The sequence below is a fragment of the Bufo gargarizans genome, chromosome 2, assembly GCF_014858855.1.
Source record: "Bufo gargarizans isolate SCDJY-AF-19 chromosome 2, ASM1485885v1, whole genome shotgun sequence".
In the NCBI taxonomy this organism is placed as follows: Eukaryota; Metazoa; Chordata; class Amphibia; order Anura; family Bufonidae; genus Bufo; species Bufo gargarizans.
Genome location: NC_058081.1, coordinates 502,620,834 through 502,645,389, shown reverse-complemented (window position 1 = coordinate 502,645,389; position 24,556 = coordinate 502,620,834). Strand labels below are relative to the sequence as shown.

Below are 24,556 nucleotides of genomic sequence, written 5' to 3'. Positions count from 1 at the left end.
TCAAATAAAGGGGTTGTCTGTGATGCAGGACAGGTCTTCCTTGTAACAACTCTCCACTGTGGCCAATAGATGACTATTCTGAGCACTCCTCCTTTTAACTCTATATTCCCATATAGAGTACGTACAGTCTCTAAACAGTTTTTAACCCCTTTCCGACAGCCACCATACATGTACGGCAGATGTTGGGTCTTTAAAGAGGGCTCACGCGATTTATGAGGTTGTATCGACGTAGAGTGTGCAATTCGGTTACTATGGCAGCCTCCGGCCCTCTGAAGGATCTAATACCTGCCATTGTGAAGAGCCCTCCATAAGAACATAGTCTCCTATAGACGGCAAGGGTACTTCATTGGAGAATCGATCAGATTATCGCATGTTCAAGTCCCCTAAGGGGTGTTGAGTTTAAAGGGAACCTGTCACCGGGATTTTGTGTATAGAGCTGAGGACATGGGTTGCTAGATGGCCGCTAGCACATCCGCAATACCCAGTCCCCATAGCTCTGTGTGCTTTTATTGTGTAAAAAAACGATTTGATACATATGCAAATTAACCTGAGATGAGTCCTGTATGTGAAATGAGTCATGGACAGGACTCATCTCAGGTTAGTTTGCATATGTATCAAATCGTTTTTGGTCTTGCCATTGGTTCAGGCTGTCTTACCACCACCCCCTCTGTATATAAGAGACGTCCCCCGCATGGAGAGCAAAGACAGAATGGTTATAAAATAAAGATTACTAATCCTCCGGTGGTGATCCTGGATGCCCGCTCCTAGTGTCAGACCCTTGGTGCACATTAGGCAGTTTCCTTCAATTATGTGTGGGGATGAAAACAATCATGTTGCAGGAAGCAAGGAGCGAGATGACCTCTTAAAGGTAGGTTTGTTATTACTGTGGCCACTTAGCTGCAGGAGACTGATACATGACTGATAATTCATAACTCACTGTGCAGAGCGGGATGTCATCGGATCAGAAATGTGGAATGGAAACAGTAGAACTCCTCATTTCATGTGTTAATAACACACCAGCGGGCTTCTGAGCAGCACTGCAGCGCCTTGTGTTCAAGCTCTCTTCTGCCATCTAGAGGATGTAGAGGGTGGAGCAGCTAGAAGATAAACTGATGTCTGGGTATTCACCTTCTATGTTTCAGGGCCACTTTCATGTATGAACAGTTCCCAGAGCTCATGAACATGCTGTGGACAAGAATGCTGAAAGACAATAAGAAGAACTGGCGCAGAGTTTACAAGGTAAGGACGGAAAGTAATGTCCGCCGGCTGTGTTTCTTGTGTTGGCTTGTGGCACAGTTGGTGAGATTTATCGATAAAGGTACAAAGGGTAAGTTTAAAAATCTAGCAAAATCTGATTGACTGCCATTGTGCAGTGATTTTTGGACATAACAAAGGTTTAACATTTCCGATAACTTCAGCAGAGTGTGCCAGAGTAAAGACTGGCATTGTCCATAGCCACCAGTCATGTCTTTAGCATCCTAAAATTGTATATAAACGAGACAGTAAAAGTCGCAGATTAAGGCGCACTTTTCTATAGTGGCAGGAAAAGGGGGCAGCCTTCGCACAACCCACCAAAAACTGTGATGCAAGGATGGCCAGAGATGCGACTAATTTATTAAGAGGAATCTGCCTCTCATCCTGGTGCAGAGAGATCAGGGCTGGTATATGGGAATGCCTGTCTTGATAAATGTCCTTCAGTTTTTTTGTTTTTTTTTATATAGAGGGTTTGTCCTCTATATAATATAAAGCTAGGGTGCTAGGTGAAAATGCATCTCCTGCTTTGTCAGACTTAGCTAGGCAACATTCTGAGGGACATTTATTAAACCCTTAACTCCAGGGGTAAAATAGTCCTTTGGAAAAGGCCGGCATAGACTTCAATATCTGGCGCACAGCAGGGCTTACGTCAGTGCAGGGAGCTCAAAACTGGCATACACCAGCTTTGATAAATGTCTCTCATCATGTGGCCGCCCATTTGTTTTTCCGCCATGTTTTCCACCGCCACAGAGGACGTTCATGACCAGTATCAACTTCTCTCTGTGATCCCCAGGGATTTCAAGAACCATCTGAATTTTTCAGCCACTTCCCTTTACTAGGGTGGATATATTTTTTTACTTTTTTTTTTTTTTTTTCTAGAGCCTAGTATACAGTTGAAAATAAGCCTGTGACTGACGCAGGCGCCTTAATTGTCACCCCCCATTGTGCAATTTTCATTAGCCGACATTAGCTATTTGCTAATGTCAGCTGAGTGCATTCATACATGTCCTACCTTTGTGGCTTATTTCTTGTAAAAATCATACTTTTATCATATGCCAATTTCTTCACTACCAGCAAGTTGGGTGTGTACTTGCTGGAAGCCGCCACTTTTAGACACGCCCCATCTGCTCTTGATAGACGGGGCCAGCGAGCGCTCTCCTCCTCCCATTGGCCCCGTCTGCTGCTGAATGCCCGCGCCGTAACGTTCCTCGATCGGCGCAGGCGTACTGAGTGAAGGACGCGCTGATGCCGGCAGTCTTCTCTTCCAGGTGTAGTGTGACGTAATCGGTGCAGGCTCACTGAGGAAGGAGCTGGCAAGCGAGCGTCCTTCTCTCAGAGCGCCTGCACCGTACCGGTCCTCATTCGGCGCAGGCGCTCTGAGAGAAGAATGCAGGATTTCATGGGCAGACAGCGCCACCGGGAGGAGGAGAGCACTCAATGGCCCTGTCTATCAAGTGGAGTAGGGGGCGTGTTTATAGTCTGAGGATGTGGCGGCTACCAGCAAGTAACCGCCCAAGTTGCTGGTAGTGAAGTAATTAGCATATTATAAAAGTAAGATTTTTTTTAAGAAATTACAGCATAGAGAGGGGTAAGAGATATATATGGACTAAACTGACATTAGCAAATAGCTAATGTCCGATACTGAAAATGGATAAGTGGGGGGTGACATAAGCCCGTTAAGGCATTTTATTACGTATTCTATGTTATGGATATAGCTACTACATACTCACAGCGCTGTACACAGACTTTAGTCTTCAGTCCCCTGTCCCCTTTGCGCCTCCAAGTCTACATTCCCATATAGACCATGTTCACACCGCATTTGGTAGAAAATGAATGCGCTGGGACAGCTGAAGTGAAGCCATAGGCCTTTGGCAGGTGGGTATGTAAATGTTTTTTTTTTTTTTTTTACACTATAGAAAAGCGCGGCAGACTGCACGTGCCTATACAGTGCGCCACTGCAAAAAGAAAAATGGATGTGGCCTGTGATCACTGGCTTTCTATTCCGCAGAGAGAGCGCAGCAGTGTTCAAAGCCGCTACTGACGGGAAGGGTAAAGAATTTAGTTCCACCCCGATCAAAAGTTTACCTTAAATCTCCTCAGTATTGCGGAGCCTGTTGTAAATCCATATACACCTTGTATTTTCTGCTCATTGCACCTTTAATCTTCCCAATCGGTGATTGCTCCCTAATCCCGCACGCCTGTATTGATTCTGCTGATGGCCTCCCCACTCACTCCATCGTTACAGCACACAACCCTACTAGCATTATTTATGGAGAAGTGGGAGCAGTACAGTTGACATAGTGGAATATTTTGCCTCCCCCCCTCCCCTCTGTCTACATATTAAATAATTCTGCCGGTATATTTTATACTCACACATGCTCTGCAGTTTGATGTATGCTCTGCAGCAGATGATGCTGTGCTCAGGGTGACGGTAAGACGGAGGTTGGGGATGGCAGGCTGTAGGGTGCACGCTGCGCTCTCTCCATGCGCTCCCTGGAGAGCTGTAGCTGTTAATATTTAATGCCTTCACATACACACGAGTTATACATCAGCCTCTCTTCTGAGGATTAGCTGCCGGGCCCGTCCAGGCTCTCTCCTTTTATTACCAACGTTCCTCGCGTTTTTTTTTTTTTTCTGCAACTAAATCTCCGTTTCAGTAATCAGAATCAGGAAGAGGAGAAGTGACGGGAACTGACTTTGAATTGTGGTAACTTTGCTTCCATTGCTCATGCACCCATCACAAGCTCAAGGATCCTTTAAAGGGGGGATATTTGTCTTATTTAATAAGCAGTCAGATTGCATTTATGGACTCATTTCATAGTAAAAGGGAAGGTTGGAGAACTGCCAGACTGCTGTAGATCAGGCATTGCATCGAATCGTGTGAAATTGGGAGGCGTTGTAAGAGAGTGCATAGCCCCTACTCCCCTTTTGTGAAGCCAAATTGACTCAGTGACTTATTGCTAGGTAGCTACTTAAATAGCTGCTGCAGCTTGGCCTGATGACGGATCAACTGCCAGGATCGGAGTAGAATCCAATCCCAGCAGTTCCATTGGGACTGCAGCTGTGGATTACAGCTGTACTCCTGGCAGTGAGCGCTTGGGTACAGTGCCGTCCAATCACTTTAGTAATAGTACGGCAAGGGGCCTCAACTTTCTACTTACCTTAGGGCCCTTGACTGGCTATCAGAATGCGGTAAGTTGTTAAAGTTTTTTTTGGGGCCGGATGATTGGTGAGGGTCCAGCTTGCATCATTGACTTGTCACTTACCCGAACGCCATTGAGATTGGTAGAGGTCCAGTTTGCATCACTGATGCCAATCAGCTGATTAGAGAGATTGATGTGTCTTTAGCAGGGTAGTGGACATTGGATTCAGGTATCTCCACTTATATGGTTTCATCCGCCTGCTCCATAACTCACAGGTCCTGCTATAGCGCAACCATGTTTATAATGGCAGAAGATCTTGTTAAATTACTTGCATCTGGGAAACTAAATAAAAAATGACTTTCTATGGCGGTGACATTCCTTGTGGTGACCTCTGTGTAGACGTCTCGTTGCCGACCTCCCCTGCGCCGTGAGAGGACTTAAATACTTTTTGCCATCTGTGAGTATTGAGCCATTTTTCATCCCATCTGTATGTGGATTATTAAGCACAATTGAGCACATGCTCCGACTTAGATCCCCCACACTTCTCTCCAGTCATGTGCGCTTCCATTTGGTAGAAGAGTCAATTGGAAGCATGACCTGCTCCATAATTCACATTTAATAGCTTTTGTGTCTTTGTCCCATATGCTTAACTCCAGCGAATCCCGCAGAGTGTGCAATTACAGCTCTGCTTTCGGACAAGTGAAATGGAAGCTAGAGAGTAAGAGGGTTTTTATGAGAGCCTTAACAACCAAAGTACTGTCTGAGGATGATGAGTGTATTTGGTGATAACAGACCAGGATTGAGATGTTCTAATCATGTCTTGTCAAAAGCAGAAGAAACTGCGCCACACTTGTGTATGGGTTATGCCCAGGGGTCGAGTGGAGGGGGAACGCATGGGAACGGCGTTCCTGCACTTTTTTCATGGCAGGAACGCCGTTCCCTTTCAGCCTCAAGCCAGGAGAACACAGCTGAATCAGATTCACAGGGGGAGACGGAGCGCACTGTGCAGGGCAGGTTAAGGGAGGAGGGGCGGCTTCAGTTGAGAGGAAGCTGTCTGTGCGGTGCCGCTGCCTGCGACTCCTCTCATGGCGCCCCGCCCCCTAATGACATCATCTCCTTCACTACGAGATCATTTAGAATGTCTTTTAGAAAAGTTTGTCCTGGGATTCGAACTCACGACCTCTACACATCAGAGGAAGGCATTTACCCTCACAGCCATGAAAGCCGTCTAGGTAAATGCTTAAAAAAAAAAATATAAGACTTCTAATTATACCTAGTGTACTGATATCTAGTGTACAACCATACACATGACAGCTGCCCACTGTGTATGGATGTAGCAGAGCTGGGTGCTGGGTGTGTTGGGGCAGCTGTCATGTGTATGGTTGTACACTAGGTATCAGTACACTAGGTATAAGTAGAAGTCTTATTTTTTTTTTTTAAACAGCTACCTTGACAGCTTTTATGGCTGTGAGGGTAAATGCCTTGCCTCTGATGTGTAGAGGTCATGAGTTCGAATCCCAGGACAAACTTTTCTAAAAGTGTTTTTTTTTTTTTATAAGACTTCTACTGATACCTAGTTTACTGATACCAAGTGTACAACCATACACATGACAGCTGCCCACTGTGTATGGATGTAGCAGGGCTGGGTGTGTTGGGGCAGCTGTCATGTGTATGGTTGTACACTAGGTATCAGTACACTAGGTATAAGTAGAAGTCTTAGTTTTTTTTTTTTAAGCAACTACCTCAACAGATTTTATGGCTGTGAGGGTAAATGCCTTGCCTGTAATGTGTAGAGGTCATGAGTTCGAATCCCAGGACAAACTTTTCTAAAAGTGTTTTTTTTTTTTATAAGACTTCTACTGATACCTAGTTTACTGATACCAAGTGTACAACCATACACATGACAGCTGCCCACTGTGTATGGATGTAGCAGAGCTGGGTGTATTGGGGCAGCTGTCATGTGTATGGTTGTACACTAGGTATCAGTACACTAGGTATAAGTAGAAGTCTTAGTTTTTTTTTTTTAAGCAACTACCTCAACAGCTTTTATGGCTGTGAGGGTAAATGCCTTGCCTGTAATGTGTAGAGGTCATGAGTTCGAATCCCAGGACAAACTAAAAGTGTTTTTTTTTCTTTTTCTGATACTTCTACTGATACCTTGTGTACTGATACCTAGTGTACAACCATACACATGACAGCTGCCCCAACACACCCAGCTCTGCTACATCCATACACAGTGGGCAAAGTTACCTACAGTAGAAGTCTTATATATATATTTTTTTAAGTAGCAAGCTAGACAGCTTTCATAGCTGTGAGGGCATATGCCTTGCTTCTGCTGTGTAGAGGTCATGAGATCGAATCCCAGGACAAACTTTTCTAAAAGTGCTATTTTTTTAATTTATTTTTTAGTCCGCAGCGACACAAATTACAGCATGCTAGATTTTCTGTGCTTTTTTATTTTTTGGAGGGGGGGGGGGGGGGGTTGCAGTGGATCTTGGGTGAGTTCCCACACTTTTTTTCCCAGGACTTGACCCCTGGTTATGCCTGGTATTGCAATTCATCCCCATTCAGACGAGGGAGACTGAGCTAAAATTACCAGCCTGAATGTACCAGATCCAGGCCTTGGACAAAAGTGGAGGGTTTTCTCAAGAAGAAAATAATCTACTCCTTTTCTAATTCTAAACTTCTTTGAATGTGGACAAAATAGGGAAGCATTCTGGATCATTTTGTCCAGTAAAATGCTGAGCTCCTTAAAGGGGTTGTCCGGGCTATTACTATTAAAGACCTACTCTCAGGATAGACCGCTGATCTATACCCCCACTGATCTGATAATGATGACCTATCCTGAGAATAGGTCATCAGTAGTAAAAACCCGGACAACCCCTTTAATGGAAACCTAATAGACCTCATCATAGTCAGTGGGTTCCATCTGTCATTGTCTGTTTCAGTTATGTGCTGACATTTCTGATGACTGACAACCCTTGTGAAACCAGACTAACTCATACTTCACATTCTAAACCACTGTCTGAATCCGATTGTCTAGTATGGAGGGGACCAACAGTTCTACCATGAGAAGAGGCTGTTATAAGATGTCCATAAAGGGTGAAGCTATGTTCTGTTACAAGCTTTTAGTATTCATCCCCCATTACCACAGCTAAAAGGGCCTGCGTACTATGCCGAGCATTCAGCTGAACAGGATATTCGGGAAGAATATTGTGAAGAGAGCCTTGTCGGCTTTTCTCAGCCAATGAGCATAACTTAGGCCCCTTTCACACGAGCGAGTATTCCGCGCGGGTGCGATGCGTGAGTTGAACGCATTGCACCCGCACTGAATGCTGACCCATTCATTTCTATGGGGCTGTTCACATGAGCAGTGATTTTCACGCATCACTTATGCGTTGCATGAAAATCGCAGCATGCTCCTCTTTGTGCGTTGCGGTGCGATAATCCACGCAACGCAGGCCCCATAGAAGTGAATGGGGTTGCGTGAAAATCGCAAGCATCCGCAAGCAAGTGCGGATGCGGTGCGATTTTCACGCATGGGTTCTAGGTGACAGTCTATTCACTGTATTATTTTCCCTTATAACATGGTTATAAGGGAAAATAATAGCATTCTGACTACAGAATGCATAGTATAATAGTGCTGGAAGGGTTAAAAAAATAAAAAAGTTAACTCACCTTATCCTCTTGTTCGCGTAGTTCGTTCCCGGTCTGTTCTTTGCTAGCTGTGGGCTTGGGCTAAAGGACCTTTGATGACGTCAGATCACATGCTCCATCACCATGGTGATGGACCATGGTGATGGAGCATGTGATCTGACGTCACCACAGGTCATTCAGCCCAAGCCCACAGCTAGCAAAGAACAGACCGGGAACGAACTACGCGAACAAGAGGATAAGGTGAGTTAAATTTTTTATTTTTTTAACCCTTCCAGCACTATTATACTATGCATTCTGTAGTCAGAATGCTATTATTTTCCCTTATAACCATGTTATAAGGGAAAATACAATCTTCAGAACATCAATCCCAAGCCCGAACTTCTGTGAAGAAGTTCGGGTTTGGGTACCAAACATGCGCGATTTTTCTCACGCGAGTGCAAAACGCATGACAATGTTTTGCACTTGCACGGAAAAATTGTGCATTTTCCCGCAACGCACGCGGCTCTTATCCGGGCAAAAAACATGACGCCCGTGTGAAAGAGGCCTAAGGACACTTCTGGTAATGCTGATTGGGTGACAGCAGTTGACTGACTTAAGGTCCTGCTTCAGTAATAGCTGTTTTACTGCTGGGCACAGAAAAAGTAGGAGCTCATAGTACCAGCCAGCTTGACTCTTCGTGGAGATCTTGTAGCCTTTATCTTATGTCTTCCCATTTCATAACAGGGCTACTTTAATACATCACAGATCTCCTGGGTTACAGGGGAGACTGAAAAGGCCTCCTGCACACAAACGTGTGCTTCCCGTTGCCGTATTGCGGATCCGCAATACACGGGCACCGTTCCGTGTGCATTCCGCATCACAGATGCGGACCCATTTACTTCAATGGGTCCGCAAATCCGGAGTTGCGGAATGGTGCGGAACGGAACCCTACAAGAGCACTACGGAGTGCTTCCGTGGGGTTTTCGTCCTGTACTTCCGTTCCACAAAAAGATGGGACATGTTCTATCTTTTTGCGGAACGGCCAGATCGCGGTCCCTTTTAAAGTGAATAGGTCCGCGATCCGCTGTGGCTGCCCGAACACCGTCCGTGCATTGTGGCCCGCATTTTGCAGTCCGCAGCACGACCACGGGGCGCACGTGTTCGTGTGCAGGAGGCCTAAGTCACAATCTGATGATTTCCCTAAACATCTCTGTTGTAGTATTGGTGGAGGGAAGCATGACCTGGTATTCCACTCGAAAATGTTGAAGTTTCTGTGGACTGACCCATTAGCCCTTTAACCTCTTTCATAGTTGGATGGTGCTAATTTTCTCTCTATTTTTGGTTCCAAGTAAATGAATTGGTTCATGTAGACCGCTTCCAAGTAAATGAATTGGTTCATGTAGACTGCTTCCAATATGTGGAGGTGGCTGACGGACTTCATTAAAATTCACCCGCCCTAATTTTCCTATATGCAGATATCAGTCAGAAAAAAAGGTTGTCTAGTGATATATAATGTGGTCGCCTTTTATTGGTGGCTTGTGGTTACTACCAAGCCTTCTGGTCTCTGTGAAGGACGTGTCATCAAGAATATGGCCAACCATGTAATCCCTGCCATAAGGAATGATCACAGATCAGACCCATCGATCTCACCTGGGAGCTTATAGACAGAGCAGCAAATATCGGCCACACATATGTATGGGAATTGGGGCAGACATTCTCCACTCGGGAATGGCTGATAATGGTATTGAAGTTCAAACTGATTTCCTAAGATAGAATTTCAGTGTCTTTTCATGCTCAAGACCATTGTAAAAGCTATTATAGATACAAACATCAGAATGTTAGAATTTAGCAGGTACAAGCAGATGATCTTTAAAGTCTATGGACGCACAAATATTTTTTCCACTTGGTCGTTAAGAATTTTCAGCCGTTTTTGTAATACATGCAGTTAAAAATCATGATGGTTCATGTGAAGCCTTATTTCTGATCTCCTGACCTCATAAACACTAACACTATAGCTAAACGCTAATCAAACTGATATGAATATGGCTTAAATCAGTGTCTGAGATCAAGAGATGAGGCGTCACATGAGCTTTCAGCTGACAATTCAGGAGGGACAGTCTGCAAATAGACAGATTTTTAACTGCATGTGTCACAAAAACAGCTGAAAATTTTTAACAAAGATCAATTGGAAAAAAATATTTTTTGCGTAAAATGTAAACGTAAAAAAATCCCCCTATGGGGTCCATAGCCTTTAAAGAGCATCGTTCAGCAGATTTGTACCTATGAAACTGGCTGACCTGTTGTATGTGTGCTTGGCTGAAGGCATCTTTGTTGTCCCATGGTCATATGCGCTGGCATTGCTAAGATAAATAAGTTTTAATATATGCAAGTGATCCTCTAGGAGCAACGGGGGTGTTGCCATTACACCTAGAGGCTCAGCTCTCTCTGCAACTGGTGCACCTTCTGCACTTTGACTCTAGGAGAAGTCAGAGCCATGCGTGATGATGTTTTTACTACCTGGCCTTGAAAATTAAAGTGCAGAGGGCGCAGAAATTGCAGAGAGAGCAGAGCCTCTGTAAACCGATGCTTCTAGAGGCTCAATTGCATATATTAAAACATCATTTTTCTCAGCATTGCAGGTACGTATGAACATGGAACCAACATAGATGTCTTCAGCTGCCAAGTGCTTATGTAGCAGGTCAGCCAGTTTCACAGGTACAAATCTGCTGACAGATGTCCTTTAATTTTTGCCTACCATACCAATTTTTTATAGATACTGTGTGTGTATTTTGTAACACACTTGATAAGGCTGTATTGCTTCTATCCATTAGTACAGATAATTTTTCACACTCACCCATACTTCTAAAAAGCTCTGCTGCCTGTTGTCACCACCAGGGGGCAGAACTGTATGCTAGAAACCTGTTGTCACCACTAGGGGGCAGAACTGTATGCTAGAAACCAATAAATGTTTGTTAAATGTAGTACACCCGTTAGACCTGCAGGTGTCACTGTCACTTATAGTTTTAATGCTTGTAGAGGAGTTTGCCATTTGGCACAGTATTTGTTAGCTTTTATATAGGACTGCAGGAAGCTACTAGGTTATCATAAAAGGATTCAGCTCTGCTATACCTATACAGATGGATAGATAAACCAGCAATGACCACAGGACAATAGAAACTTACCATTTTAGAAGAGGTATTAGGACAAACTAGTACATGACGCTTATTAGGTGCAATTTTAAATGTATATTCATGTGGTGTCCTCATGTAATAAAAAGAAGACGTATTAATGTGTAATGTCTACCTGGTCATCAGCAAAGCTGACCTTTCATTAATCTCTTGTGTTACCCTTATTATATTCCTGGCAGACAAAGGGTTACAGATCACTACGATGTCAGCTTCCCTTCAACAGAGCGAAATGACTAATTTCCACGTTTCTGTTCTCTCCCCTCCTTCCAGTCCATGCTGCTGCTGGCATACCTCATACGGAACGGATCGGAGCGGGTCGTCACAAGCGCCAGGGAGCACATTTATGACTTACGATCCTTAGAAAATTACCACTTTGTAGGTGAGTATTAGCAAGAAGAAGGGAGAAAAAAAAAAAACCTTGGGAGGGAGCAAATTAAAGCAGTTGTCGGACTTGTCAGTCACCCGAACGTCTTCACAGGCTGCAGAGGCCTAATTGGGCCCGAGCGGCTGCAGGCTGTGTGAAGAACACATTCCAAGACACAGGGCCCTAGAGTATTAATTAGCGAGGAGAAGAACTTTTGCCGAGAGGAGAAACCTAATAACAACACAAGCAGCACAACACGAACGGCCCGGGTTTATATTAAAATATGCACCAGAGGCTGGTCCCCTGTGGCGGCAGAAAGAAAAGGGAGCGCTTTAATTATACACCAGGAAAAAGGTCGGCCCTCCACCACACGAGCGCCGCTGTTTGAAGCTGGGTTTATTCTTGCTCACTATCCCTCTAGCCTGCGCCAAGTAATATTTACAGTGCAAAGAAAAGCCGGGGTGTGTTTTGAATGTATTAAAATTAAAAATAAGAGGAGGGGGATCTATCGGTGGAAAAGGCGACAGACACTGCACTATTCTACTCCAAAGAAGTGGCTGGCTCTTTCACAGCCAGGTTATCGGCAATTAGGAGACGTCGGAGCACGCTGTGTGTTGTCTGCCCAGTAAAACGTGTTAATTTGCCTGAAATAGGCTCTTTGTGCGTGCTCACGCGTAGTCTTTAATGGGGACAGAAGTGAAGTTGTATTAATGAGGAGGAGGCATGGGGGCTTGTAAAATATTAAATATATATGGATTTTTTTTTCTCCTAACAGTGGGTTTAACTCTTAAGGAGGCAGAATAGTCTTAAAGGATTTGTCCGCCCACTGATTTTATTTAAACTGACTCGGATCACTTTACTGTTCCCCCGCCGCTCCCATTTCAGAACTTACTGGGTCCCAGGGACGTTCTTTGCTATATGTAATGCAGGGTAGAACTGGATCCTCCGGCGCATATGTAATGCAGGGTAGAACTGGATCCTCCAGCGCAAGTGACACTAAGGTGACAACATGTTGCCTTCTGATTCTTATCATTTCCAGTGCTGAGCTGTCATTGAGACCTTGTGGGTTTTGAAATCACCAAATAGATTAAAGAGACTCTGTCAGCAGTTTTGCCCATGCCAAACTGATGACAGCACTAGGTAAGGGCTGGGAGAACCGTACATACATACATTTTATAGAGCTTTTATCATTAGGAGTGAATATGAAGTTTTCTTCTGCTTCTTAAAGGGTTTCTGTCACTAGAATTTTCAGTATTAAACTGGCTGACATTAGCGGTGTGCTAATGTCAGCTGCACCTAACTCTGCTATTCTAATGATTATCCGTGCCTCCGTTACTGTAGAATTCTTACTTTTATAATATGTAAATGAGCCTCTAGGAGCAGGGAGGCATTGCTGCTGCACCTAGAGGCTCCCGTTTCCCACCTTAAGTCACGCCTTCCAAGTGTTGATTGACAGGGCCAGGCATTGTTCGCATCCTTCTGCCTGCCCTGTGCCCTGGGGAAATCTCACGCCGTTCGGTATTCTGCGCAGGCGCGGTGAGGGAAGGACGCTCGCAGGCTGCCAGCTTCCTCACCGCGCCTGCGCAGAATACCGGACAGCGCGAGGTTTCCCCAGAGCAAGCAGAAGGATGCAAACCATGCCTAGCCCTGTCAATCAACACTTGGAAGGCGTGACTTGAGGTGGAAGAACGGGAGCCTCTAGGTGCTAGAGCAACGCCCCCTGCTCCTAGAGGCTCATTTACCTATTATAAAAGTAAGAATTCTACAGTAACGGGTGCACGAGTAATCATTAGAATACCAGAGTTAGGTACAGCTGACATTAGCACACCGCTAATGTCAGCCAGTTTAATACTGAAAATTTTAGTTACAGAAACCCTTTAAGTGCATTAGAGGCGGGGCTTCACTGCATTGAGCTGCAGCCCCGCCTCTCTGCTTTGAGTGACAGTTGTAGCATCCATCCAGGAGGCCACTACAGCTGTCTCTCAGAGCAGAGGGGATGGGCTTTAAAGCCGTTCATGGCTGAGAGTGCTTCACGGTGAAGCTACACTTCCAAGGGCACTTGCTAGAGCAGAATCTGGGAGAATAAAACTCAAAAGGGCTTTTCAAGATTATAATATATATTTTTTTTTTATTATTATTTTTTTTTTTACTGATGACGTATCCGACTGCTTGGTATTCCCCAGTTGAATGTGGCTGAGCGTTTCCTAGGCCACATGAAGCATGAATGTTTCATCCCTGGCCTAGAAAAAGCAGAGAGAAGGCCGCGGCGCTCACAGGGTCATCATTGCCTTTTGAAACAGCTGATCGGCGGGGGTCAGACCTTCAACGATCAACTTTTTATGCCAGCTTTCTAGTGAAAGGGGATGATAAGTCTCCCCAGAAAGTTTAACCTTAATGCTGTTAGTTCTAGCGAAAGAGAAGGAGTCATTTATTATTATTAATTTTCCAGACGAAAACGGCAAAGACCAAGGTATCAACATCCGACAGAAAGTGAAAGAAATGGTGGAGTTTGTCCAGGATGATGACCGCCTTCGAGAGGAGAGAAAGAAAGCCAAGAAAAACAAGGACAAATACATTGGAGTGTCTTCAGAAAGTGCCGGGGGGTTCAGATACAGTGAGTGTCGTGTTTGTGCTGCACAAATGGCAATAAGCAGTGGGAATCACAGTGATTATAGCTTGGCATTGTGTGGGCATACTGCAGTGAAGGCGCACCATCTTTCTCCTTTGGATCCACAGTCATCTGTGCTCCGTAGTTCCATCATCATTGTTAGATTGGTCAGTTTGGTAGTGCATGACACGTGATGAGTCAGCGTCACCCTGGCCGTGGTGAGATACACACAGTGAAATCCCTGATAGCTGCCCTATGTAATGACTTGCTGCCCAGTGCTGATCCTGGGCATGCAAGGCAGAGATAGTGAAAACCCATCCTTTAATTGCATTAAAAGGAACTCCTCTGATGCCATCAGTACCTGTGCCATGTGTGACCACACAGCCCACGGTCCATTGAAGGGCCTTATAGATGTCTGTCTATACTGGCTGCGTGCTATAATACTGGGATATAGATACATTGGGGTAAAAAATCATAAGGAAAAATAAAAATCCCAAACGTTTATTTTACATTATATAAAATGTAAGCCCAAGACGCAGCAAAGCTGCGGTCAAGTGGCCACTTATGTGTATGTACCAGAAATGGCAAGTAGAACGCCTCATACAGCTACGTTGACCCACTGGGATGCAATCGGGGGGCTAACAATGATAGAAGAACCCAGAGCTACACAAAGGAGCCCAAGTCTCACAACTGTAGGAAAATGGACATTGCATATAGATCTGTACAGTCCTTAGTGACTGATATGGCATGGCTGCTCCTCCGTGTAATCTTTATACTGTTACTATAGAGAAGACATCAGGAGAGGGGAAACACCAGGTGTAGTAAAGCAGCGGCCGCTGATCCTGGGTGGTCTGACTAATGAGGGGATTACTATAAAGGGCCTAAAGGAATCATTTTGGATGGAAAGATGGCAGAGTGTCTGGAGATGTACATGGCCACAAGCCCTAACTAATGTGATACAAATATAAATGTATCTACTTTCAGTGGGTTATATAGGATTTCAGTGATGTCAGTTAAAGGGGCACCAATCCTTTACCCGAATATAGTTTTTCCTGTTATCACCCATTCTTCAATAGTATAGCTGACTGTGGGGTCCAGAAGTACTCCTCCCGATCCATACTTTATCTCCTACATCTCCAGGCCTATTTATTGATGCATAGTGTGAACATTGAGATCTTCAAAGTAGCCATTGCATGGTTCACTGTGGACGTCTGGCTCAGCTGATTGCTAGGTCCCAGAGGTGCTCCTTCTCAGAAACCAAGAAACCTAGGCACAAGGTCTTCCTCTTCAATGTTGATGTCCTAAGTTGAAAATGATGTAGAAATGTGGCAGTTGCTTGATCCCAAATATGTTAAAATAGAAGTTCTCTTGAATTTAGCATCTCAGTCCCCAGGCCTTCCGTGCAGTATGCCCCTCAAGCTTCTGCTATTTAGCTATGCTGTTTCCGAACTTGACCTGCTGTCTGTGCAGCACAGGCACGGGTCCTTGCATCTGTTCCTCTCTCTGCTTTCTTCCTCAGCAATAATCCTTCCAAGATAATGGTGGTCTCAGGGATTGATGATTTGCACTATGACTGACTTTAGGCTTAATTAAATACCAATTCCTTAAAGGGAGTCTGTCATTTACATGACATAATTTAAACTAATAATATAGCTCTGTGGGAGGCAAATGCTTAACACTGATGGCACCTGGGTTTTTCAGTCTCCAAAGCACCAAACCCGAAATTTTAAAGATATACAAAGGTATGCATCGTCTGGCCAGCCCTTGTGTCGCCATTCTCATTCTCGCCACTTGACCACCGGGCCTGGGCATGCGCAGTACATTGCGCACTGTGGGCAGAGGCATAGTTAAGTAACCGGCGCATGCGCACTGCATATCATTATGCTTCTGCCCACAGTGGGCAATGTACTGCGCATGTCCGGGCCCAGCGGTGAAGCAAGCAGTCACTGGATTACAAATGGAGATGAGAATGACAACACAGAGGGGAGAAGTAAGGTGGGGAGCAATGGACACTTGCAGCACACTCGCCGCCCCTGGACACTTGCGATAGCTAATTTGCATATCTTTAAACTTTGTTTTTGGTGCTTTGGAGACTCTGAAAACTAGACCCAGGTACCATCAGTGTTATGTATTTGCGCCCCACCGAGCTATATTATCAGTTTAAATCATGTAGGTGACAGACTCCCTTTAATTTACTGTTATTAATCGAATTGCTCCTGCAAGCTGCTGGAGGAATCAGAATCTCCTCTACTTTGCAAATGCAAACTAATTTACAACAGTTTTGTATTAAGCAATTGCTACAATCCTTTCAACACTATGGCAGCTAGAATGATGTGCTGTGTACTTTCTTAAAGTGTACCTCAGTTCTAAGCCAGTTTTTATTAATGAATAGTGCAGGTGAATTACTGAAGTCATGTATATTTCTACAGATGAGACTCTTTGTTCTGGAGCACTGTGTTCGTGCAGCCTGTTTATAGTGTACGCAGTCCCTGCCACCCGTACCATTATTCCTGACGAGGACGGCAGGAACTGAACAGGCCTCACAGGCTGCACTGATACTTCACTCTGGATCACCGCAGGAACCCTTTACTGACTGAAGCTGGGCTCGTGCTGTACCGGAGAGGCATTGGCGATAACTCCAATGCCATATGCTTAACTCAAAGGGGTTATCCCATGAATAATGTTAATAATGAATATCATATAGTCCATGACAATACCTTTCTAACAAAGCTAGAACCAGCCCTGTACCTCACATGGATCCACAGATCTCCCCATTCACTTCTCTGCTAGATTTATATCAAGCTGACAGCTCAAGGGGAGTGTCGTTCTGCTGCAGCTAAGGGGGCGTGTCCATGTTCTCCCTATCACAGCTCAAGGGGAGTGTCTGTTCTGCTGCAGCTAAAGGGGCGTGTCCGTGCTCTCCCTATCACAGCTCAAGGGGAGTGTCTGTTCTGCTGCAGCTCACAGGGCGTGTCCATGCTCTCCCTATCACAGCTCAGGAGGCAACTGAAGGATGAAACTGAGAGCATGTGCGGCCATGTCAGTGTGCAGGACAAAGAAATCAGAAATGAAGTGGCACTATACAGATACATTTTACTGAATAACTCAGTGGCTATATAAAAATTTTACATGCAATTGCAAAAGTATTCAGATCCAGGTGCTGGCTTGAAAACTGTAGAATATTTTTCGTGGGACAACCCCTTTAAAGCATAATAGACAGCCTGTCACTGGTAAAGTGGTAGGCTATTATGCATTGGTATACAAGGTATGTCAGTGTATTATAAAAACGATGCCCCCCTAATGGGACAAAAAAATAGAAAGTTAAAAAAAATAAAACCACTTTTCCTATAAATAGAAACCTCATAGACACAGTGCGCAGCCTTCTCACTGTTTACCGCTGGCCCAGTGACGTCACGACTAGTATCAACTGGTCTGGGAGGGGCTAAGCTCTGTTTATTGATACAAGTCGTGACGTCACTGGGCCTGCAGTGAACAGTGAGAAGGCCGCGGAGCTGCTGCCTTCTGAAACTGCTGATCGGCGGGGGGTCCCGGGTGTCGGACCCCCTCCGATCAGATGCTCATGATCTATCCAGAGGATAGATCATCAGTTAAAACAAACTGCAGAACCCCTTTAAGGTGGTGACAGATCCCTTTTAAAGGGGTCATACAGGATTAGAAAAATGCATTTGCAAAGGAACCGCAACACCCCTGTCTACAGGATGCGTGTGACATTGCAGCTGTGCCCTATTAGGCCTCCTGCACACAATGCGGGTAATCGTACATGAGATCCACGCAAATTTCCCTGCAGATTTATGTGCTTTTCTTCCACTTATCCACAATTTTTGATTGTGGATTTTGGTGCAGATTAGATGTGGTTTTGCCACAGATCTCTACCTTCATTGGAAAAAGGGTGAAAACTGCAAACAGAATTGACATGCTGCAGATTTGGAAATCCACATAGCAGGTCAATTTCTGCACAGAAAAAACGCGTATACATAAGATTTCTGTACTCATACGTTTTGCTGGTATTGTATTATGCTGTGGTTTTTCCGCATGGGAATCTGCGCAGAAAAACCATGCGTATTCATCAATGTCGGCATGTGCGTCTTAAAGGCGTATTATGGCATATTGAAAGCATATGCCATGCATGTCCTCTAGATACGAGTCCTACCTCTTGGACGCACTCCATTCTCAAGAACGGGGCCCCCCCCTTATTGAATGGAGAGCAAGTTGCGCATGTGCAGCTCCCCCTTCACTGGTAGGAGATGTCTGAAAATAGCTGAACTTGGCTATTTTCAAAAGTCCCATAGCAATGAACAGAGGGGGGAGCTGCACATGCGCAGCTTGGTCTCCATTCACTGCTATGGACTTCTGAAACTAACTGATGCTATATTTTATGGAGGTCACACAGCAGTGAATGGAAAAGACGCCCCATATGCTCAGCATGCTCTGTTTACAATGATGCCCTACTCTTTGGAGTGGGTCCTAGAGGTGGGATCTGCACCTATCGGACAATTATGGAGTATCCTATTGATATTCTATAAATGTCCAGATATTACAACCGCTTTAACTTGAATGGAGCATTAATACTTGTCACATATGTCTAATCTACATGCCGCTCCAGATCTGGGGGGGGGGGGGGGCGGGCGGGGGTTTGTTCGGGCTAACCTGTCTATGCTGGATGTCCTGCAGATGAGCGATATGACACAGAGCCTCGATCCAAATGGGACGAAGAGTGGGATAAAAGTAAGACAGGATTCCCCTTCAGTGATAAGCTAGGGGAGATAAGTGATAAGATCGGGAGCACTATAGATGACACCATCAACAAGTTCAGAAGGAAAGATCGAGAAGAGTCTCCAGAGAGAGGAAGGTAAGTGATCCGCAGGCTACCATGTACGCAACATCTAAAATGCTGATAACCAGAGGCTTTTCTGATCTGTCAGATCTTCTATGCTAACATGAGCTGCCTGGATTGGAAATGTGGGCATCATAGAGGGAGACACAGGAAATATTTGGCCAGATGGAGCTTCAGCAGTTTTTATGGTGATGTTCTAGGAGCTGGATGTGCAGTAATAAACTCATTGCTAGGGTGGCTACTATTGGAGAAGGTGATAGCAATATGAAACCACCACTAATGAAGTACAGGTTTTATATTTGATTTCCCAGCTGCAGGCCGCCTCTGTCGCTAGCCCGCAGGCCGCCTCTGTCGCTAGCCCGCAGGCCGCCTCTGTCGCTAGCCCGCAGGCCGCCTCTGTCGCTAGCCCGCAGGCCGCCTCTGTCGCTAGCCCGCAGGCCGCCTCTGTCGCTAGCCCGCAGGCCGCCTCTGTCGCTAGCCTGCAGCCAGTAAAGCTTATTAATTGTAAGGTGCTGGTTCTCCATCCAGTGATCCACCTGGTGCTGCCACTACTCTTGGCCAGAATGAAGAAGTCTATCTGTTTGGTCAGTGTACCTTGAAATATGACTAGGATATCAGTCAACCCAGACACATCCACCTATCTGTATAATTGAAAGTTCTCTGCATGCTGTCATTGAATGGCAGCACTGTTCACAACATCCAAAGGCTGAAAGCCTGTCCTGGTCATATCCTGCTGTCAAAGGTGCACAGCTTGTCCACGGTGCTCTCACTTGGGGGCCGGTGACAGGGCAGCTTTTGGAGACAGAATGTGGCACGGATTCTATGCCAAAAAGGCGTGGCCACGCAGAATTCACCTCCCATTGTTCTCAATGGGAGGCTGCTGTTTATGGCCACAAACGTAAGGACATTACTTTCTTGGCGTGGTCGTGGCAAAAAAACAAACAAAAAAACACTAGCTCATGAACGGCAGCACAGCCTACCATTGAAAGCAATGGGAGGTGGTTTCTGTGCTGCCTCCCTTCTGGTTTTGGAGTCTGCACCAAATTCTGTTGTCAGAAATGCTGTGTTGATGCCCCTTAGAGTAAATTCTCATGCCACAGATTTGTGGTAAAATGGGGTTTGCAGAAATCATTGCATGTGCTGCAGATATAACCCCATTCAAATGTATGGAATCGAAATTTCTGGAACAAGTCGTGAGAATGCAGCCAAAGGCCACTTTCACACTGGCACACTCCTGATTTTGGCTTACAGATACTGACCGCGTGAAAGCAGCTAAAGACCGCCGTCACACAGCACATATTTGTAAGCCAAAACCAGGAGTGGGTCCAAAGCACAGAAGAGGCTCATACCTTTCCTGTATACTTCTTCTCTGTAGGTTCCTCTCCTGGTTTTGACTTACAAACACTGATACAAAATACTGACCAAATACTAACTGTGAAAGCGGCCTTAAGGGTAGGTTCACACTGATTTTTTTTTTTTTTTTTTTTTTTTTGGGAGGAGGTTGAGGCAGGTTTTTCTGCAGGATTTTCAGCCAAAGCCAGAAGTGGAACAGCAGGAAGGAGAAGTATAAGTCCTTCCTTCATATTTCCTATTCCTTTCAAACCCACGTCTGGCTTTGGCTAAAAAACCTGTAGGAAAATCTGCCTCAAAACCTCCTCCAAGCCCTCCATGTGAACCTACGCTAAGGAAGCGCTGTACATGTGTCGGGTGGACACAGTCAGAACAGGCTTTGCACCTCTGAATACTTCCATTCACTGACACCAAGCACGGGTTATTTTGTACATGGATACACAGCCTTGTATTTTGCAGGTGAATTGTAATTTATATTGATGCCAATTTGTTCTACATATGATTTGTATATGTACAATATACCTGTGTGTTTGTGTATGTATGTGTGTGTATATATATATATATATATATATATATATATATATATATTCACATACATACACATATACACTCACATACATGCACACAAACACATACACTCACATACATGCACACACACATATAAAATATAATGGTGGAAAGAAGAAAAAACAGCCAATCTGAAATTTTTAACACTATATGCTCTGTTGTAGTATACATCATGCATTATTTATTTGGGTCATTATGGTTACAGCAGTCTCAAATGTATTTTTTGTATGGTAAACTATTGTTAAACTATATTTTATATATATTTTATGAAAAAGGGTCTGGATAGACTTTTTATATGAAATTTATGAATCAATTACTTTTTCTTATTTTTTTTTTTATCCTTTTAAGGAGACTTTCAAAGCATTATTGTCTATCTGTGTTAGGCCTCATGCACACGACCATAGTTCTGGTCCGCATCCGAGCCACAGTTTTTGCGGCTCGGGTGCGGACCCATTCACTTCAATGGGGCCGCAAAAGATGCGGACAGCACTCAGTGTGCTGTCCGCATCCGTTGCTCCGTTCCGTGGCACCCTAAAAATATAACATGTCCTATTCTTGTCCATTTTGCGGACAAGAATAGCATGTCTACAGTGGGCCGCCTTTTCCGTAAATTACGGAAGGCGCACGGCGGCTTCCATTTTTTGCGGATCTGCAGTTTGCGGACCACAAAACACGGAACGTTCGTGTGCATGAGGCCTTACATTGACTGACTGGTTCAGGCATGGCCTGATAGATACTTGTGATAACCCATAAGCACCCTTTGATTGTGTCACAGTGGTGCAAAATGAGGTGACAGAGTGTAATACAGCCCCTCTCCTGCCAAAAATCTATCACCATGATAAAAATGTATGCCATGGAGCAGGACAGATAGCCTCTTACACTGGAAAGTGATGCTAAATTGTCTCCAGGGTAAGGCTACTTTCACACTAGCGTTCGGCTGTCCGCTCGTGAGCTCCGTTTGAAGGGGCTCACGAGCGGACCCGAACGCTTCCGTCCAGCCCTGATGCAATCTGAATGGATGCGGATCCGCTCAGACTGCATCAGTCTGGCGGCGTTCAGCCTCCGCTCCGCTCAGCAGGCGGACACCTGATCGCTGCTTGCAGCGTTCGGGTGTCCGCCTGGCCGTGCGGAGGCGTGCGGATCCGTCCAGACTTACAATGTAAGTCAATGGGGACGGATCCGTTTGAAGATGCCACAATATGGCTCAATCTTCAAACGGATCCGTCCCCCATTGACTTTCAATGTAAAAGTCTGGACGGATCCGCTCAGGCTAATTTCACACTTAGTTTTTTTTTTTTTGCCAATTTAATGCAGACGGATCCGTTCTGAACGGAGCCTCCGTCTGCATTAATATGATCGGATCCGTTCAGAACGGATCCGATCGAACGCTAGTGTGAAAGTAGCCTAAGTCCTGGTCCATGATGTCTGATGTCAGGGGCGTAACTAGAAGTGACTGGGCCCCACAGCAAATATTTGTAAGGGCCCCCCTCAGCGCGCTTCGCACCTCCCTCCTCCTGTGTAAACCCCACTCCTTTGGCACAGTGTAGAGGTATACTGTATATTGTGTGGCACAGTATAGAGGTATACTGTATATTGTGTGGCACAGTGTAGCGGTATACTGTATATTGTGTGGCACAGTGTAGAGGTATATTGTGAGGCACAGTGTAGCGGTATACTGTATATTGTGTGGCACAGTGTTGAGGTATATTGTGAGGCACAGTATAGAGGTATACTGTATATTGTGTGGCACAGTGTAGCGGTATATTGTGGGGCACAGTGTAGGCTATATGTGCATAACATAAACATACTCCACATGAACACTTACAGTTACATGGCTTGGCCATTGGGGATCTCGGACGCCACTTCCACACTTTGGCCGGGGGCTCGGCGGAGCTGATGTTGTGTTTTATCCTAATGAGAAAGATTTTATTATAAGGATTTGGAGAAGGGGCAGAGGGATAGCAGAGCAGGGAGAGGCCGGTGCTGCTACTAGGGGGTCATACCATGGGGCAGTAATAAAACCCACCATAATGCCCCTCCCCCCCCCCCCAGTAGTAATAATTCTCCTTATAATGTGACAGTGCAAAAAATACCCCCTTGTAATGCCCCCAGTTGAGCTAATGTCCCCATAGTGCCCCCATAATGTGCCAGTATAAAATACCCCTATATAGTGCCCCCAGTAAATTCCCCCATAGTGCTCCTCTCCCCCCTTCCTGCTAGTGCCCCCCAAAATGTACCAGTATAAAATGCCCCATATATAGTGCCCCAGTAGATGCCGCTCAGTGTCCGGCCTCTGATAGGCTGCCGGCCTAGTGTCCCCCATAATGCCCCCCAATAATGTGCCAGTAAGTGCCCCCCATCATGTGCCAGTATCAAGTGCCTCTCCCCCCCCACATGTCCCAGTATCATAGTGCCATCTCCCCCCATGTGCCAGTATCAAGTGCCTCTCTCCTTCCCACCCCCCATGTGCCAGTATCAAGTGCCTCTCTCTTCCCCCCATGTGCCAGTATCATAGTGCCATCTCCCCCGCAAAAAAGTGCCAGTATTAAGTGCCTCTCCCCCCCATGTGCCAGTATCATAGTGCCAACCCCCCCCCCCCCACATGCCAGTATCAAGTGCCTCTCTCCTCCCCATGTCCCAGTATCATAGCGCCATCTCCCCCCCCCCCCCCACTAAAAAGTGCCAATATCAAGTGCCTCTCTCCCTCCCCCCTCCCCATGTGCCAGTATCAGGTGCCTCCCCCCCCCATGTGCCAGTATCAAGTGCCAACCCCCCCTCTCCCCTCCAGGTGCCAGTATCAGGTGCCCCTCTCCCCTCCAGGTGCCAGTATCAGGTGCCCCCCCCCCCCCCCCATGTCCCAGTATCATAGTGCCATCTCCCCCCCCACCACCACCACAAAAAAAGTGCCAGTATCAAGTGCCTCTCTCCCCCCCCCCCCCCCCCCCAATGCCAGTATCAGGTGCCTCTCTCCCTCCCCCCCCCCATGCCAGTATCAGGTGCCAACCCCACTCCCCCCCATGTGCCAGACTAGTATCAGGTGCCTCTTCCCCCCCCCCCCCCCCCCATGTGCCAGTATCAGGTGCCAACCCCCCTCCCCCCATGTGCCAGTATCAGGTGCCTTCCGCTCCCCCATGGCAGTAACAGTCGGGTATTAAAAAAAATAAAAATAAACACTTCTACTTACCTCCATGTCAGCGATGCGATGCAGCCTCTTCCTGTGTCCCGCCTTGTATTCTGTCCCGCCCTGTATGTCCTTATATGGACTCAGTGCTTGTATTTCAGAAAAGAGTCTGCTGGGATTCGAACCCACGACCTTCTGCTTCAGAGGCAGAGCAGCTAACCACTAGACCATACGAGCTGCCTTGAGGCTGAGTGAAAAAAATATGAGACTTCTACTGTTATAGCTGGCTAAGTGTACATCTATACACATGGCAGCTGTTCATATATAGAGATGTAGCAGAGCTGAATGTGCTGAGACAGCTGTCATATACAGATATAGCAGTATCTCAGATATATCTCTATATGACAGCTGTTCCAGCTCAGCTCTGCTATATCTCTATATATGATAGCTGCCCCAGCAAACCCAGCTCT

General features: G+C 45.7%; 1 protein-coding gene across 1 annotated transcript in view; it reads left to right on the top strand.

The window, feature by feature from the left end:
- Positions 1 to 24,556, top strand: part of CLINT1 (clathrin interactor 1) — a 74,147-nt gene that overhangs the window by 39,311 nt on the left and 10,280 nt on the right. Inside the window, exons 3-6 of the mRNA XM_044281253.1 lie at positions 1,143 to 1,239; positions 11,492 to 11,600; positions 14,035 to 14,199; positions 18,886 to 19,063. Coding sequence (XP_044137188.1) covers positions 1,143 to 1,239; positions 11,492 to 11,600; positions 14,035 to 14,199; positions 18,886 to 19,063 — 549 coding nt within the window. The remainder of the gene's footprint in view (positions 1 to 1,142; positions 1,240 to 11,491; positions 11,601 to 14,034; positions 14,200 to 18,885; positions 19,064 to 24,556) is intronic.